The following is a 17,375-nucleotide window of genomic DNA, read 5'->3' as shown; positions in this document are numbered from 1 at the left end:
CACCAAAACCATATACGTGGCTGCTCACAGGTGGGTTCCGTTGACTCTGCTCCCAGGTGAGGCTGGTCTGACCACAGGCACAGGCAAGAGAAGATGTGGTGCTCCTCCGGGAGCAGGAGGTTTTCTGAGTTCCTCTAGGTCCAAACAGAACACGCTGCCCGTCTCCACATTTTGCAGTGCTTGCTTGTTGGCTCCTGCCCTGCGTCTCTGAGCCAACCCCTTTGGCCGGCAAGTGTAGAGGGAGCACAGGGCAGACTGGCTGCACATCTTGTCCTGCTGCAGTCTCACAGCACATGGTCTCTGTAAGGCCATGCCCTAACACCTGTCCCTCACGTGGCCCCAGAGGGACAGCCTGCCCTGGCCAATACCGCCTGAGTGAGCATGGTGACAGGTGGGCAGGTCAGGTCCTCCTCCTTAGCGAGGCTCCAGCCTCAGGGCCTCCATCATGGATCACTGGGGAAACATGATGCACGGAGTGGTGATGGAGGGCTTGGGGTGAGGCCTTGTCCAGGACAAGCGTGTCAGCTTTGAAACCGGGGTGAATGGGAAGTTTTTTCTCCCTCTACCCTGGAAACAGTCTGTCATTGGGCTCTGAGTGAAAACCACTGGAAGACTTTTCTGCGTGGCACCTTCTAGGGAAGCAGCCACCATGCCTGCCACCGCTGTCCACATGATGCTGTGGTCCAGGGGGCAGTGAGACTCTCCTGGTCAGTGACTGGATGTGTACTGATGCCCATTGTCTCTGCCAAGGGCAACAGCACCCCTTGGTCTGGACTAAAAGGGCTGGGAGGCATGGGGCCATAGGCTTCTGCTGGGAAGATTCGGCACCTCAGGACACATCCCCGAAGTCCTAGGAGAGGCTCGAGCAGTCTGCACACGGGCCCAGAATCAGGATTTCTGCTTAATCACCTGTATTTCAAATGACCAAAATCCTGAGCATGTGATTGATACTACCACCAGAAGGAAGTTTTCCAGGCAAAATGTCTTTCTGAGGAGGAACTTGCACCTAGGGGAGACCTTGGGCACCCTGTAAAAAATCAGGACCTGCCCTAGCCGGTTTGGCTCAGTGGATAGAACATCAGCCTGTGGACGGAAAGGTCCCAAGTTCGATTCAGGTCAAGGGCACATGCCTGGGTTGTGGGCTCAATCTCCAGTAGAAGATGAGCAGCCAATCAATGATTCTCTCTCATCATTGATGTTTCTAACTCTCCCTCTCCCTTCCTCTCTGAAGTCAATAAAAACGTATTTAAAAAAAAGAAAAGAATCAGGACCCAGCCAAGCCTCAGGTGTCTTCTCTCACAGGCCTTCTTGGGAATAAAAGGGTATTGAAAACCAAAAGAACATGAACAAATGGCTTGTAAAACGTTGGCTTTATTTGTTACTTTTTCACCTTATCTCAGTTATGCCATTTTGGCGTCCACAGTGACAGTCCCTGGAAGCTGAGGTCAGCCCCGACCCACTGTGGTTATTAACCAGAGCCTGAGCCTGAGCCTGAGCCCCACAGGGCCCCTCTGATGACTACAGGCTGCAGGCAGGGCTGCGGGGCTCCTGCCTCGAGGCTGCAGGATTCCTATGGGTGGGGCCGAGGAGACCAAGTGTAGCGGAGGTCTCGGCTCAGGACTGGGTCTGACAAGGCCGCGTGTGACATGGTGGTATGCCCTGGACTGGGGGTGGTGGACAGGCCCATCATGGTTCTGTGGCTGACTTGCCGGGTGGTTTTAAGCAAGTTACTTCTTGTCCCTTGGTCAGTCTGTGTTTTGGTTCCACTGCCAGTGAGAACTCCTGGGAGCCCTCCTGACTCAGGTGTCCAGTTTGCCACGTCTACTGACTCATGACCACCTCTCTGTGCTTCAGAAGCCAGTGTGTACCTGCTGCTGGAGGGACACTGCTCTTCACGGGGCTGAGCTCCCTTCTTAGAACTGGGCGCCCTCCAGCAAGAATCCCACAGGCCTGCAGTGCCTACTGCCAAATACCGCCAGGCACTTGTCCTTGAGAGGGACCCCCTAAAGGCCTTAAAAAGCGTTCCAATTCCTAAGATCTAGATCACCTGTTATTGCAAACAAAATTGATTTTACACATAATAGTGAGTCTTTTATATCAAACATTAAAGCAACTTACAAGCTCTCTGACCCTAACTGCATCACAGATCTCAGGTCTAAGCCCTTCTTTTCTGGGGAGCCGAGGGAAGATAGTGGTGGCCTGTGAACACCAAGTAAGTCACTGTCTCTCCATGTCTGAGCACCTGCCACAGTGCCTCCCCTTGCTCGGGCTGAGTGGGGAGTGAAGGAACCACGGGGGACCAGGCCCAGTGACAACTGGAAGAACTGGACAGACATCACTTCAGGGATCCACCACACAATGTTTGCCTAGCTTGGCCAGGCACAACTTCGTAAGCTAAAGAATCCCAACTCGCCCCAGCTGGTGGCTCAGTAGGTTGGAGCATTGTCCCATACATCAAATAGGTTGTGGGTTCGATCCCCAGTTGGAACATTTACGGAGGCAACAGATTGATGTTTCTCTCTCTCTAAAAATCAATAAACATATCCTCAGGTGAGGATAAAAAGATAGTCCCAAAGTGTCTGCCAGGAAATTCATCCCTCTTTAAAACTACTTTTAAAAGAGAAGACAATTGTGTCATCCAGAGAACCAGTTTTAAGTTGATGTTCCTACCCCTGACCATGAGGGGACATGCTAATGAGTCTCCCACATCTACCAGAAAACACATGGTCTGCTCCCAGCCTCACACCGACTACCACAATGAAATGTAGTCCTTTCAACAATGTTTGTGCTTCTAACCAGTAAGTTATTCCCTTGTAGGGAACAGCTGGGACCACTGCAGCCGCCTACGGCACTGAGAAGGTGCAAAGGTTAAAACAAAGGTTACGTGGACACCTGAGTACAGTCATTTATCCTCCCAACCTCTGGCCATCAGGTGAATAAAACCTCACTTCTATGGTTACTTTTGCCAATGCCAGAATAGAAAGCAAAATTTCAAATTGGAAATTTCTAGCACTTTACAAAGTGGAATGAAAGAATATGAAATTAAAAAAAAAAAAAAAATTAAAGGTCCACATGCCATAGCAGTACCCCGTGCTGGATTCGTTGCTCCCTTCCTTGGCAACTCCAGAGCATGGCTTCTCTTCCTGGTCCAGGGGAGACATGGCTCAGAACAGAAGGGCCCCCATGCTGCCAACCTCGCTCTGCTCCTTTACAAAGATTTCAAAGTACTGGTAGATGATTGTGACCGCGAGCAGGATCCCAGTTCCAGATCCGATGGCACCCAGGAAGTCAGCCAGGACGGAGAGGGCCCCAATACACAGCCCCCCGAAGGCAGCAGCAGTGGGGATGTACCTGGGGAGGAGGAGATGAGTCAGCAAGGTGCCACCACATAAATACCTGTAGCGTGGCCCACCCCTGACTCAGGCTACCTGCCTACTTACCTCTGATTTAGGAACCTAACTCCTGTAGAGGTCATTCCGCTACCTCCTTGAAACTTTAACTGCTCACATACCATTAGGTCTAGACTAGGACTGATGTCCAGTAAGTGGACACACAAGCCACATGTGGCTAGTGAAATATGACTAGTCCAAGTTGAGATATTAAAGTTATCACACTAGATTTTGAAGACAAGAACATAAAATATCTGATGATTTTCCTTACATTAATTACAAATTTTTATTTTTTAAATGTGACTACTAGAAAATTTAAGAGTTCTTATGTGGCTTGCATTTTATTTCTCCTGAACAATGTGCTGTAAATCTAGAGAATTCTCATTAAGAGGATGAACAAAATTGTCTACTGTCCCTGCTAGGGATCGAAAAACAATCTGAAATTGGCAATGCTGATTTTCTTGTGGACTCAAGCACCTTTTCTACCCTGGATAAGATTTAATTAACCAGAAATCTCTAAGCCCTATCAAGATGCTTGATGTGTAAGAAAACTACAATTATGAGAAAACCACTAGGACCGAGGGCCAGCCTCACCGATTGAGTTCATGGACCATGGAAGTCTCTCGGTGGCCCCTCATCACCATCTGCTGCTCCTTCAGCTGCTTTGCAACCTGCATGATGCCCGAAGAGAAGACAATGTTCAATTTTAAGTTTGAAATTGAAAGCCAGGTAGACATTTCATAGTGGCTTAAACACAGGTTTCCTTCTTTAGCATCCTAGTAATATTTATACAGATAATTTAAAAACTGCTCCAAAGAAGTCGTATGATGAAGTCTAGTTTTAGTTTGGCTCCATCTCCCCAGGTGAGCATTAATTTACCCCTGGGCTTGTCTATGGCCATAAACACTTCGGCCTAATGAGGAGGAAGCGGCTGCAGGTATTCACAGACCACTTACACCAGTGACATGCGAGAACTACTGTTTCCTGGTTTAATTAAATTGTAACTTATACTTACATCTTTGGCAGAGGAGCCTGAGACCTCGATCCATGTTTTGGAGAAGAAGGCACACGAGCCCAGCATGAACACTATGTATACAACGGCATGGACAGGGTCTTCTAACACGGAGCCAAAAGATTCTGGAGGGGACAGGTAATAGCAAAGGCCACCGACTGGATAAGCTCGCGCTGGACCCCCAGAAGATGTATCCTGGGAAGAATACACAGGAAGCTTGTGAGTGCCGTTTCATTATACCTTAGCATAAGGACAAAAGAAGTTCTGAGCTGATGAAAAGGAACACAATTTTGCTCAAGTGTCTACAGCGCCATTTTCTTACTGAAAAGAGAATTTAATGCGCTGAATTTGTAAAAGGCATGGTTAGGAAATATCTTTGGGTAAAATGTTTGGTCACAAGGAAGACACATGGATGCACACCACTGTAACTAGCTACAGCATTAAAACGCATTTCTTCAAGCAGCCATACTTACAGACCAGGTGCCCAGCAGGCTGACCAGCAGGTTGCCACTGAAGCGGGCTGACAACATCTGGGAGATGACGTATAGGTTGGACACCAGGGCGGACTGCAGGATGATGGGGATGTTGGAGGTGTAGAAAAGCTTGATAGGGTAGGTGTTGTACTGGCCTCGGTAACGAGCCGACTTGATGGGCAGGTCCACTCGGAAGCCCTGAGAAGCCAAACAAAGCAGAGCACCCTCACTGCCTCATTCCAGTGTCTGCACAGACACAGCCCAGCTGGGGATGGCTGGACCTACATTGGTTCCAGGCTCGCATGCCCTTTCCTCACCCATCACTGCACTTAGGGCCACTTTAACTGAGGGTTCCCAGAAAGATAGGCTTAAAAAATGCACCAAAGCCCAGTACAGTGGAATAATCCCATTTTTGTCAAAAACAAACAAACAAATAAACAGACAAGCAACCCGAGGCCCATCACATTAAATCTGCATCAATGTGGGCCATAAAAGAGCCTGAAGGACACGTGCCCAGCAAGTCCTAACAGTGGTCTCTTTGGGGGTTACCTCTCCTGTGCTCTTACAGTGGCCTCAAGACAAGGCCACCATGGCCTCCACCTCACACCCCAGAGCAGCCTTTTCCGATGCTTTAAATCATAAACAGAAAAGCTAAGCTTTTCTATGAATACAGCCTCTCCCTCTGAAACCCTTGGAGAATAGAAAGGCTTTCTTTTATATTATTTTTACAAACTCCAAGTGCCTAGAACAGGATTCAGTATAAAATATATAAAATAAAATAAAAATTTAATGACCTAACTCCAAATACCCACACCAAGCTTATGGTGCACTAAAGCTTATTAATTAGGCATCTGATTAAGTCTCAGCTGAAGGAACAGACTGGTCCTCAGAAAAAGCACTTGGTGGTATAATGACCTTCCTATAAGCACTAAGCTGTCTTTTCCATTGCCATCCCTTCTTTCAATAATTATCAGAATGGCTGATGAAAAAATATAAAGACTAATCCAACTACCGAAGAGCAACTGACAGCTCAGGTCTCTTACTCACAGGCAAGTGGCACAGACTAATAATTTGAAAGGTAAGAGCTCTCAAGAGGGCCTTTTCTAGAATGACACTACCTACATATACTCTATAAACTCTGGGTAAGATGGCGATGAAGCTTAGAGCTTGATGACTTTTCACTTCTCTTGAACTAGGAACTTAAAGATATATCTTCTTTATCTGTTGCTGCGCCCAAACCAAAGGAGCATAATCTCAGAAATGTTGCATCTGCCTCAGTCCTGTCTAGTTCAGGCAGGTCCCCATGACTCGATGGAACACACTTGCCCAGCTCACATGGAAACCTCTCCTTTCAGATGCCATCCCATCACTTCAATACTACACAGTGATATACACCACCCTGGGTGCGGGTGAGGGCGCACACACCAAGACATTCCAAAACTTAAACCGGACCATCAGGTCTCCCTGTGGTGGGTCTGGACGCACCTGGAAATAGATGACCACTGCAAAGACAAAGATGGTGGCAATCAGATTCATGAGATTGGGGAGGTTCTGGCGGTAGAAGGCCTCTCGAAGGGCTCGGACCTTGTCAGTGCGTGTGGCCAGCAGATGAAACAGTGCAATGATGGCACCTTCAAATTCCATCCCTGTCGGTAAAGGAGGGGACACACGTGGTAAGGAGACAAACAGCTTCTTAGAGAGGAAAACAGAATTAGTTTTGAGATCCATGGTGCCTGTTCCTATAACCACAGGGGTACAGCGGCATTTTCTCCTCCCTCATTTCTATTTCTCCAGTAGAGATTTCAACCTGCAGAAAGGGGCTAGTCTACCCTTTTGAGTTCTCACTTGGTTGGCACGTGAGTCAATGGCCACCAGATGTGTGGAATGATGATCAATTATAAAACCGCCAAAGCAGGACCGGCTGAACTCCAGCTGAAGAGGTCCTACACTGAAGAGTGGCTCGGAGCTGCCCATTCATTTCCCTGGAAAACCCCAGGCAGTAGAGCATCCCCAGCTTTGAAGTGCAGGCTGCCTCTGACAAGGGGGAATAGAGGACGGGGGACAGGCTTGACTTCTCTGCTCCTTACACTGATGATCAAGCAGAAAGGACAACATGCATGCCCACCACACAGCCTGATCCAGTCAGTACACACCGCATAGGAAAGGGTGCTGAAAGAGCCAGGAAGCAGAACAGCTTACCGAGGGACTGAAGGAATCAAGAGCAAGAATGGGTACATGTCCCGAGGATTAGGCAGCAGACCCAAGTGAGGGGGAGTTGGGGAGCTGGGCATTAGTAAGGCTTAAGAAAGCTTATAAAATTCAAGAAACTTACTGAAGTTAAACCCCCAGCTAAAGTAAGAAGCAGGAGCACTGTATTAGTCTATGTTCTCCGAGGACAGCGTAACTCTCCCACAATGAAAGTCTGGCCTCCTGCAGGGAGCCAGTGCTATGTCCAGAGCTGTGCTCTGTGGGCAGGTGGGAGGTCCTGATATCAGTACTGTGACGGGACCTGCATACTGGCCCTTGAGGGCACTTTCCTCATGTTTCTAACACATGATGGTGGGACCACCTGCTGCTTCTCCTGCTGGCTATTCCTGGACCATTTCATGCTATTTCTCATTTCATCCTGGCAACCGAGGCTGGGAGATAGAGGGATTTGCCCCAAACCACTTATCTACTCTTAACAGGAACAGCCAGGAGGTGAACGCCAAGTTCAGGTCTCTTACACAAAGTTGCTTCTTGCATGACCAAGTGTGTTGGTTGGTTCAGTGATTTCATTTTTAGAAACGTATTCACTTGAAAGCAACTGCCAAAATACAGAAACATGAATGCATGAGGCTGTTCACTGTTTCTGTTGCAGTAACAACCCAAACTGGAAATGACCTACATGTCCATCAGAAGACTGCTTCAATAAATGCTGCTCATCCTTGCCAAGAAGTCCACACTTTGCTAGAAAAAAGAGGCAGGATTCCGTACTCTGGCAAGGTAAACATGTGTGAAATACTCTGACGTGGAATATGTAAGTTATGTATCATTAGGAGCAGAAGCCTGTGTTTAAAAATGCACACAGAAGAATCAGGAGAAATGTACCTAAAACGGAGCTGCTTCTTCTCTGGAACGGGAACTTTGGTCTTCTGCTTTGCACATGTCCATACTTTTCACCGACCCCTGTCCCTCGGAGATCCCAGGGCGCTTACCTCGGCCGGTGTTGACAGTGGTGGGGCTGAATGCTTTCCACACGATGGTCTCACAGATGTTAGTGGCAATAAAGAGGGAGATTCCAGAGCCCAGGCCATACCCTTTTTGCAGAAGTTCATCCAAAAGTAGGACAATTAAGCCAGCAACAAAGAGCTGTAAATTAAAAAATGAAAGTAAAGAAACCCAAATAGACTGCATTCCTACAGGCGTGGCTCTTTCCTCCCCTAGCAAGGGGCTTCTCTGATATAAATGCTGAAGGCTGAGGAGACAACAGACAGCGGGGCTTTCCTCTGTTGAGTTTAAAGAGGCCAACGCAGGTGCTCTGGCTCCTTCTCCATAGAGTTTATTTTATGCAGGTTCAGGGCTGCTATTTGGGAAGTCTGAGTGAGTGTGAGGAGCTACTCAGAAGGGGAGAATGTCAGCATAACAATTACCTGAATGGTGATTAACAGGCAGATTCCAGCACCCATTTCAGAAGGGTCCCCATACATTCCCGTCATCACATACACAATAGACTGGCCAATGGTAATGATCATGCCAAATACTAGAAATCAAAAGAAAACTATGTTCTCAAAGTGGGATATTACACAGTCATAGAGGAAACAGTTATTGAACACTTACTCTGTACAAAGCACGAAGAACAAAGATGAATAATACTGATATTGCCACCCTGGCTGGTGTGGCTCAGTTGGTTGAGTGTTGTCCTGAGCACTGTAAGGTTGCCAGTCCAATTCTCAGTCAGGGCACATGCCCAGGTTTTGGGTTCAATCCCCAGTCAGGGTGCATGGGGGAAGCAACAGATTGATGTTTCTCTCTCACATCAATGTTTCTTTCTCTCAAATCAATAAAAACATCTATTTTTATATGTATACTGATACTGCCTCAAGGAGCCTGGTCCAAGAAACACCCAACAGTTACACTGTCAAAGCATACAATAACTCAAATACCTATTAACAGAAGCAGGTGAGCTCCTTAATTTCACTTCCTAAATTCACTTTCCTTCAGTGACGGGAAGAGGAAGAATTGGAACATGACAAATCTGTTCTGTGGAAGACAAATCAAGGAGAAAAATCTACTAAAGACAGTATGCTGAGGCATACTATTTGGTGATGTCACTGCCCCACAGCATCCACATTTAGATCAGGTTGCTTGGGTTGTAGAGAGCTGCTGAGTTGAACTACATGCCTGGGCCACCTCTGCAGGCTTATCATCCAGGTCTGAGTCCAGAACAAGGATGATTAACTCTGGGATAAAGGGGTTCCCAGTTTGTATGTAACGTATGTGGTTTTTTTCCTTAACGAAAAACCTCACGATGCCATCAGTAACTTAGTCACTTGTCCCATTTCCTCTGCCACAAAGCTCTCTTGGCCTAATAGAAGCTTTGTGTAGACTATCTGCGTGTCTAATACTTCATTGTTAGGCAAAATGGAATCAACACATTTTTAATGGTTCCACATTACTGGATGAATCTCTAAGTAAGAGCATGGGTTTCAAGATAAGCTTTTCTGGTTAGTTTGTCAAACATAATTAGTAAAATAAAATTGTGCTCCAGAGTACCCATCATATATAATTCTCATTTGACTTTTAAAGAACTGCTCAATGAAACTGAATTCTCTAAGCAGAAGAAATTTTAAAAAATTGTCAAGCCCAAAGAAAAAATAGACAATCTGTGCTTAAAAATAATTCATGTATACATTTTAAAATTCTAATTTATGTCTAAAACTGACAAGTTTAAATTAGATTGTTTTTTTGTTTCATTATTTAACCTACTAAGTTAAAAAGATTTCTTCTGGTGTGGAAGAACATATGGCTGGATAGAAAACTGTAAATATCACTTTGATGACTGGTCATTGTTACTAGTGACACTTATTTGCTATGAAGTAACTATTGTTATTCCCATTTTTTCCAGATGAAGAAACTGAGATGTGAAAGCTGTCATAGCTGACACCTAACTCTGTCCAAAAGTCATACAGCTAGGAAATAGTAGAACGGGGTTGGGAGAGTCAACTTTCCTGAGTTGAATCTTTTTAAACTCCCAGAAGAAAAACAATACCTGCCAAATACCTGCCAGGCACTGAGAGATGTTTACAAACATTATTCCACTGAATTCCTACAATAACTCTGAGGTACACATCATCTTCTCCTAAGTGGTAAGGACATCGGCTGGTGGAGGGAGACCGCCAAGCCCTGCTCCTCCCACTCAATTGTGCAGCCTTGGGGCAATGGACATCCTCCCACCCTGCCTTGTCCAGCCCATCCAAGTACCTTGCACCATGGCTCTTCCAGATGTGCTTTCTGTCTTTTGTTAGGGATTATAAATCTATATACTATTAATAAGAAAGAAACTGACAATGTAGTATGAAGTTTACATTTAAACAAAGTTTTCACAAACACTTAACAGATGTCTAAAAAGATTTACAATGGAGTTCTAGATGCAGGTCTAGATAATGTCAAGAACTGATAGAGCTCATGAGTCCAGACAGCATTTTGGGTATTAGTTAATTCTTAGGATTAAAAAAGAATTATTTTGTTTTGTGCTCTAAAGTGAACCACTGTCCCAGTATGAAAGTTTAATCTTCTCCTGAGACCAGGACTTTTGAAATAATCCAACTATTAAAATGATTTGATGAATTTGTGCTCAGTGACTGAACGCTGCCACTAATGGTTTCCTAGTTCAACGTTAAAAAACAGAGAGGCACTCTGGCCGGGTAGCTCAGTTGGTTAGAGTGTCACCCCGATATGTCAAGATTGTGGGTTCGATCCCTGGTCAGGGCATATTCAAGAAGCAACCAATGAATGAATAAATAAGTGGAACAAATCGATGTTTCTCTTTCTCTCTCTCTTTCCCTGCTCCCTCCCTAAAATCAATAAGAAAAAACCCCCAAAAAAACAAACACCTCTTATGCTACCTTCTTCCCCTCCCCAAATACCTCAGCCAAGTGGTTTTGATGGATAAGCTAATATTTGTAACTTCATAATTAGAAAAGAAAGGGTCTTCTTGTAAATTTCAAGAATTAGCACCTCTAAGAAAGAATAATCTATGTATATGCTCCAATGAAAGACTTTCCCTTCTCAGCCAGTTTCCATCCCCAAAATGGCAGCTTTGGTAACTTATCAACTGGTTTAGTTCTTTGTTGGGAACACCTTGGCTTGTAAGATTTTTCCCTTCATAGGAGGCCCTTTGCTTTTCTCCCCAAAGTGCAGAATGGGTTGCCTTGAAACACTTATCCTCCTTCCCCTCCACTGGGATGGGTGTGCAAACTGTATGGCATGGAACAGCTTTAAAGCACTGGGCTGCTGTAGGGCACAGAAACTAGACTGGCTCTTCAAAGGACATCTTCTCAAGCCACCTCTACAGCTTCAAGACAAGTAGAACTCCTTCCCCTCCCCACCTAAAACCCACAGTCAGATGTGACAGGGGCTGGCACCAGCAGAGTTTTTTGTCATCATCTTCTGAGGGGTAGGAATGCCACATCAGCATAGAAGGATATGACAACCTGGGGGCACTAGACAGTGGCTTCTTTGGCAGGGACCGGGTCAGCCTCATCAAACATGAGTTCTCCACTGGATTCTGCAGCTCTAATAAATAGGCTCCGGCTCCAAACCCCAGGCAAAGCCTCGGGGCTTTTGACTCGTCTTTCTTCCATTTGTTCTCCTCTCCCTTAGCTTCACAATCAGAGTTAGCCTCCCTCTGACTTCTCTGTCTCATATGCTGTTTTCTGTGACTATAGAAACTCAGCTGTGAGGTTGGAGCAATCCAGTTCTCTTCTGGCTCCCATGCGTTGCCTTCGTCTGAGAACCCCTTCCACTCTAGCAGGTACCCCACCTTTGCCATTACCTCTCAACGGGTGAGCACTTTGCCCACTATAGTCCTCTTCCTTCTCTTCTAGCACCTCCTTCACTTTCTTCTTGTTTTGTTTCCCCCCCATAGAGCCCACCAGTACTCTGGCTTAAAGGGTGACACACTGCTCAGAGCAGTGCCCAGAAGCACAAGAGGAATTGGGCCACACTACCGGCACATAGTGCTGGGCAGCTGGAGGAGTGGTGCCCAGGAAAACAACAGGCCAGGTGGCCTAGGTTGAGCCCCTCACTGAAGCAGCGAATCACAGGCCCCAGCCAATGGCCCGGCCCGAGAAGTGCTTTCTTGCTAACACAAGCCACGGAGCACCTGCAGGGTTGGTGAGCCAAGGAAGTTACACTGTCCAAAGGAAAAACTGTTTTGATGTCCCAAACTTTATAGCAAATTCAAATTCTCCACTATAGACATTTGAACATCACTAAAAATCTCACTTACACTTTTGGGCTCCATTAAAGAGGGCTCTGTCTTTTGGGGTGTCACCAACTTCAATTATTTTGGCGCCAGCCAAGAGCTGCATGATGAGGCCGGAGGTGACAATGGGAGAGATACCCAGCTCCATCAATGTGCCTGAGGACAGGGGAGGCAAAACACAGCCCATATTAGCTTGGAAAAGCAACACTTTATTAAGAAAATGAATGAGTAAAATCTGACTGTGTACCCTTACACAAAACTAGTGTGCTTCAGTTTGCTAGCAGCATTTAACTTAGAGAATGACCCCAAAATATCAACAATTACAGTATAATTCAATTCATTCCATTCAGTTGGCCAGATCACATCTTATTGTTTCAGAAGTCACATGGCTTTTAAATAGATAGTTGCATTAAATTCACCATAAACAGATTCATTCTGGTTTTACAGAGATAAGAAGGTTTGTCTCTTTATCAGTTAATAAAAAGGATAACATTCAAATAATTCCCAAGTCTGAAAAGGAAGCCTATACAAGTGTATCTAGTTGTGAATAAACTTCTACTTTCATTACGCTAAAATACTTCCAACTGATTTTATTTGAACTATATTAATTTAAAAAATGGTTAATCAAAAGTGGTACTGACATAAATGTTCAAAATCCCCCCCTAAGAATTAGAGTGTACAAAATACTGTTACATATTTTGATACAGATAGCAATGTAACCTATAGATATGACAAAGATGCAGCTGAGAAACAAATACATATTCTAAAGGTTATCAAAACACAAGAAAGACAGGTAGAAATATCATTATTTCAGTTGTTTAAAAAACATTCTAGTTTTTCCTATTCTCTACGACAGGTGTCCTCAAACTACGGCCTGCAGGCCACATGCGGGTGTTTTTGCCGTTTTGTTTTTTTACTTCAAAATAAGATATGTGCAGTGTGCATAGGAATTTGTTCACATAGTTTTTTTTTAAACTATAGTCCGGCCCTCCAACGGTCTGAGGGACAGTGAAATGGCCCCGTTTAAAAAGTTTGAGGACCCCTGCTCTACAACATACTCAATCTTGTTATTACAGGTTTTATACTGCATTCATATGCAATTCTGAATATGATGACATGCCTCGATGCTGAATTTGGCATTTACTAAGGCTATTCAGCACAGCACACTGACATTCTTCCCAAACACTCTCTGAGCTCCACATAAAGCCAAAGCCTGTAATTTAACTAAAAAAGGTCAGTCAAGCCACATTGTACAGAAAGAGGTGCAGAGAGTCAGAGTTCTACCTCTATTAGAGGCGAGGATCACTCTTATCCAATAGAAAGGGTCGGCAGAATCTGACGACATGATGCCAAACAGGGGGATCTGGAAACAAGCACAGAGAAAAGGCGTCAGCACACTCGTCTCCAGCCCTCTCTGACCCCCACCTCGATACAGGAACGGGAAATCTGGCTTACCTGGCAGCACACCAAGAAAATAAAGAGCGTAATAGCGGTCCATAGCACTTTCTCCTTAAACTGAATCTATGTAGAAGAGAAAGAAATAAGGCAAGAAGTTACTTTCAGAAGCAAATTAATAGAAATCAACTCAGATTAGACCCCGTTTTCTGTTCATCAGAAAGGTAAGCCTTGCCCTAACCGGTTTGGCTCAGTGGATAGAGCGTCGGCCTGTGGACTGAATGGTCTCAGGTTCGATTCCGGTCAAGGGCATGTTCCTTAGTTGTGGGCACATCCCCAATAGGGGGTGTGCAGGAGGCAGCTGATCGATATTTCTCTTACATCGCTGTTTCTAACTCTCTATCCCTCTCCCTTCCTCTCTGTAAAAAAATCAATAAAATATATATATATATATAAAAAAAAAAGTTAAGCCTTATACACCAAAACATGTACCAAACATTCATGTCAAAATATAAGTACATGTACTGCAGGCTTTCTATATGCAAGGACCTTCATATGCATCATCTCAGTGGACCCTTGCACTACATAGCTCCTATTTTTATTTAACAATGAGGAAACTGAGTTTTAGAAAGGCTGAAGTGAGTTCGAGTCCAATGCATGTGCTCTTAATATCAGTCTCTGGTACTAAGAAGTATAGTGGGAATTCTTCTGGGTCTTCTGCTTCTAAAACTCAGTGTCTTTGTTAGTACTTGATGCTTACACTGCAAGAATAGCTATAAAAGGCTTAAAAACACAGTAATATTGTGCAGAATATGGATCTTTATGTGGAAATGCCTTGTGAGTGACAGTATTAAGTGAACAAAACTTGTTCTTTGAAATGATTCTTTTTTTAATCCTCACATGAGGATATGTTTCCATTAATTCCTAGAGAGAGAGGAAAGGAGGGAGGGAAGAAGGAAGGGAAGGAAGAGAAGGAAGAGAGAGAGACAGAGAGAGAGACAGACAGACAGACAGAAGTGGGAGAGAAATATCAGTCGGTTGGGTCGGGTCAGTTGCCTCCCATATGTTCCCTGACCAGGATCTAATCTGAAACCTTTTGGTGAATGGGACAACACTCCAACCAATTGAGCCACCTGGCCAGGGCTGAAATGATCTTTTATGGGAAAAACGAGTACACAATTTTTATAAGACTCCTTATTTGTTAATAAACAAGTCTTTCCAGGATGCAGCCAAATTTAACAGGAACACATCAAAAGCTGTTTATTCAAGTCTTGTCTACTCTACCTTTTAAACAGCTCCTAAATCTATCCTTACCTCCTAGCCCATTCCCATAGATCACTCTCTATTGTAAAAGCCTCTAAACCACTCCAATCCTCTACCCTGCTTTCAAGGCAAGTTTCTAATGTCTGGCTCCTATTGCTTCCCACCTACCCTTTGTGTTCCAACCTGCTTGTCTTCATTGCCTTTGCACATTACACATTCTTTATGCCTGAAATTCCTCTCCCTCGCTTCAAGAAAACTTCTATTCTTCCTGCAAAACCACCATCAGAAATCACATCTTCCAGAGTTAACCCCTTTTGAAGCCACTGCTATATCTTGCACATATTTTCACTGCTCCGTCTATCACACTTACTAGTAAGCTACAAGGCCAATCAATGTCACACAGCTAGTAAGAGGTTGTGGGAAGGGTGGGTCCTAGGTTTGCCTGCCTCCAGAGCCATGCCCTTTCTACCATGCTGGGGGGGGGGGGGGGGGGAGGGCTTTGCATATTAGTCCACCAAAGGCAATACATATGTGGGGCATTTATACAAAACAAACAAAGACCACACACAAAAAAGAAAAGACACTCCAAGAACCCAAGTGTCCATGTTGATGTCAAGTACATATATGTGAATGCATGAACAACAGTCTGAAAAGAATGTGAAGACAAAATATACTCCTATTCTTTAAGAACCCAATGACAGCTTTGCTTACATTGGCAACACTCACTATCTTGGCCTGTAGCTATCCATTTAGCAGCAGAAATTCTGACAAAGATGCAATATAAATCTACACTTCTATTTTTTCACGTTTTAGTGCACCTGCTATAAAAAGCAGGCTCACAAAATGCCTTTACTCTCAGGTGATTTGGCAGCCTACATAAAAAGTTTTCGTACAGAATAAAGCGACTACTTTTAGCTCCTTTTAGCAGCTGGCTACAAAGAGCATCTCCTAGAAAAACCCAACTGCATCTGCTCCTGTTGGAGGTGAAGAGGGAAGGGTGACCCAACCTGAGTATCCTAGGGCTTGAGGCCTTACTCATTCACTGCCAGGGTCAATTTTGGGGACAGGGCAAACTCGAGGCTTTGCTCACTGGAGTAACATCCACAAAGGATGCTCTGAATGAAGCACGATGGTTTGGGTGGAAATTCCCACACAAGGAGGTCACCTTTCGACAAAACTCAGGAGTACATACAACTATACTCTAGGGGGGAAGAGAAGGGAGAGAGTTTCCATTGGCGTGTTGAAGCCATATTTAATTGTACTGTAAACTTCAAGCATCCAGAGTTTCACAAAGCCTCCTTTGACAGCGATTTGGGGACTTACCTTTCTCTCGGGCTTCTGAATTTCCGGCAAGATGACACAGAAGGGTTTGATGACTTCCAGAAACTTGACTTTGATGGAAAAAACGAAAGAATTAGGGCTCAGAGAACCTTTCGCGCTACCCGGGTAAGCCTTCCGCCCAGCTTGTGTTGAGGCAGGGGGTAGGGGGCAGGGGAGCAGACCGAGTACCAGAACTCATGGGAATCCCGAGGGCCTGGGATCCGGGCAGGCCTGGTGGGCGGGCACCTGCCCGGACCGGTGAGGGGAAAGGGGGACTGTGTTCCATCCCGGCGCAACCGGGGCTGCCCCCAGGGACTCACTCGCCATGGCGGCGGCTGCTCGGACTCCGGGTCCCACTTAGGCTCCACTCCGCTCCGCGCGAGGCGACGCTGCCCGCGGCTCAGCCAGCAACCGGGTGCAGCACCTCCGCCGAGAGACACGTCAGTGATAGCACAGGGATGAGTGGGGCGGGGCGGAGCCGGGACCGGGTGCAGCCCGTAGGCCGCTTCCGCTTCCTGCCACGCGCTGAGAGCTGGCCCACGCGCCGCGCCGCCTCCGCGGAGACTTCAACTCCCAGCATGCAGCGGGGCCCTCGGAGCCTCTCCGGAAGAGGATGCTCAGCCGGCGGGGTGGGGCCGCGAAGAGCGGCGCGGGGCACGCCGGGACTGGGAGTGTGTGGCTGAACGGACTTGGTTACGCGAGAGCGCGTCGGGGAAGGAAGGACTGGTCGCATCTCAGGAGACTGAAGCGGTGCTGGTTGGTGGAAGGACTGAGGCCAATGGTAGACGTTTCCTGCGCCCACGGCTCTGCGAGCGAGGCGGAGTCCGGGTCACTTCTTTGCTTTTCACAGCTTTTACAACTTTTGAATTAGTGAATAGACTGTAAGCTCCTTTGAGCAGACTGTGTCCCAGCGCTAACCAGTTCTGGCACCTAGCAGGTGCTCGGCACGTCGGCCGACACCCTCGTTAGCAGAGTTATTTAGCGAACTCCGAGGCCTGTCCTGGACGCCAGAAATGACTTCTGCCCAGCCCCTGCCATCTGGGGTCGAATAGGAT

The 17,375-nt window shown here is 46.0% G+C and overlaps 1 protein-coding gene and 1 pseudogene across 2 annotated transcripts; both read right to left on the bottom strand.

The window, feature by feature from the left end:
- Positions 1-1,338: 1,338 nt before the first annotated feature.
- On the bottom strand, positions 1,339-16,826 carry SEC61A1 (SEC61 translocon subunit alpha 1). Its single transcript, XM_079783778.1, has 12 exons — positions 16,641-16,826; positions 16,324-16,391; positions 13,798-13,863; positions 13,627-13,705; positions 12,367-12,498; positions 8,507-8,616; positions 8,072-8,225; positions 6,360-6,520; positions 4,875-5,072; positions 4,405-4,596; positions 3,984-4,060; positions 1,339-3,351 (listed from the first exon to the last, which is right to left on the bottom strand). The coding sequence occupies exons 1-12, from the start codon at positions 16,645-16,647 to the stop codon at positions 3,165-3,167; spliced, it is 1,431 nt and encodes a 476-aa protein (XP_079639904.1). The 5' UTR covers positions 16,648-16,826; the 3' UTR covers positions 1,339-3,164.
- On the bottom strand, positions 8,627-12,360 carry LOC307106955 (chromobox protein homolog 1-like; annotated as a pseudogene). The gene has a single exon. The product of its transcript is annotated as a chromobox protein homolog 1-like (transcript).
- Positions 16,827-17,375: the final 549 nt, after the last annotated feature.

The sequence above is a fragment of the Cnephaeus nilssonii genome (genome assembly GCF_951640355.1).
Source record: "Cnephaeus nilssonii genome assembly, chromosome: 11".
Taxonomy (NCBI): Eukaryota; Metazoa; Chordata; class Mammalia; order Chiroptera; family Vespertilionidae; genus Cnephaeus; species Cnephaeus nilssonii.
Note: the sequence above shows the minus strand (reverse complement) of the source record. Positions and strands in the feature narration are given on the sequence as shown.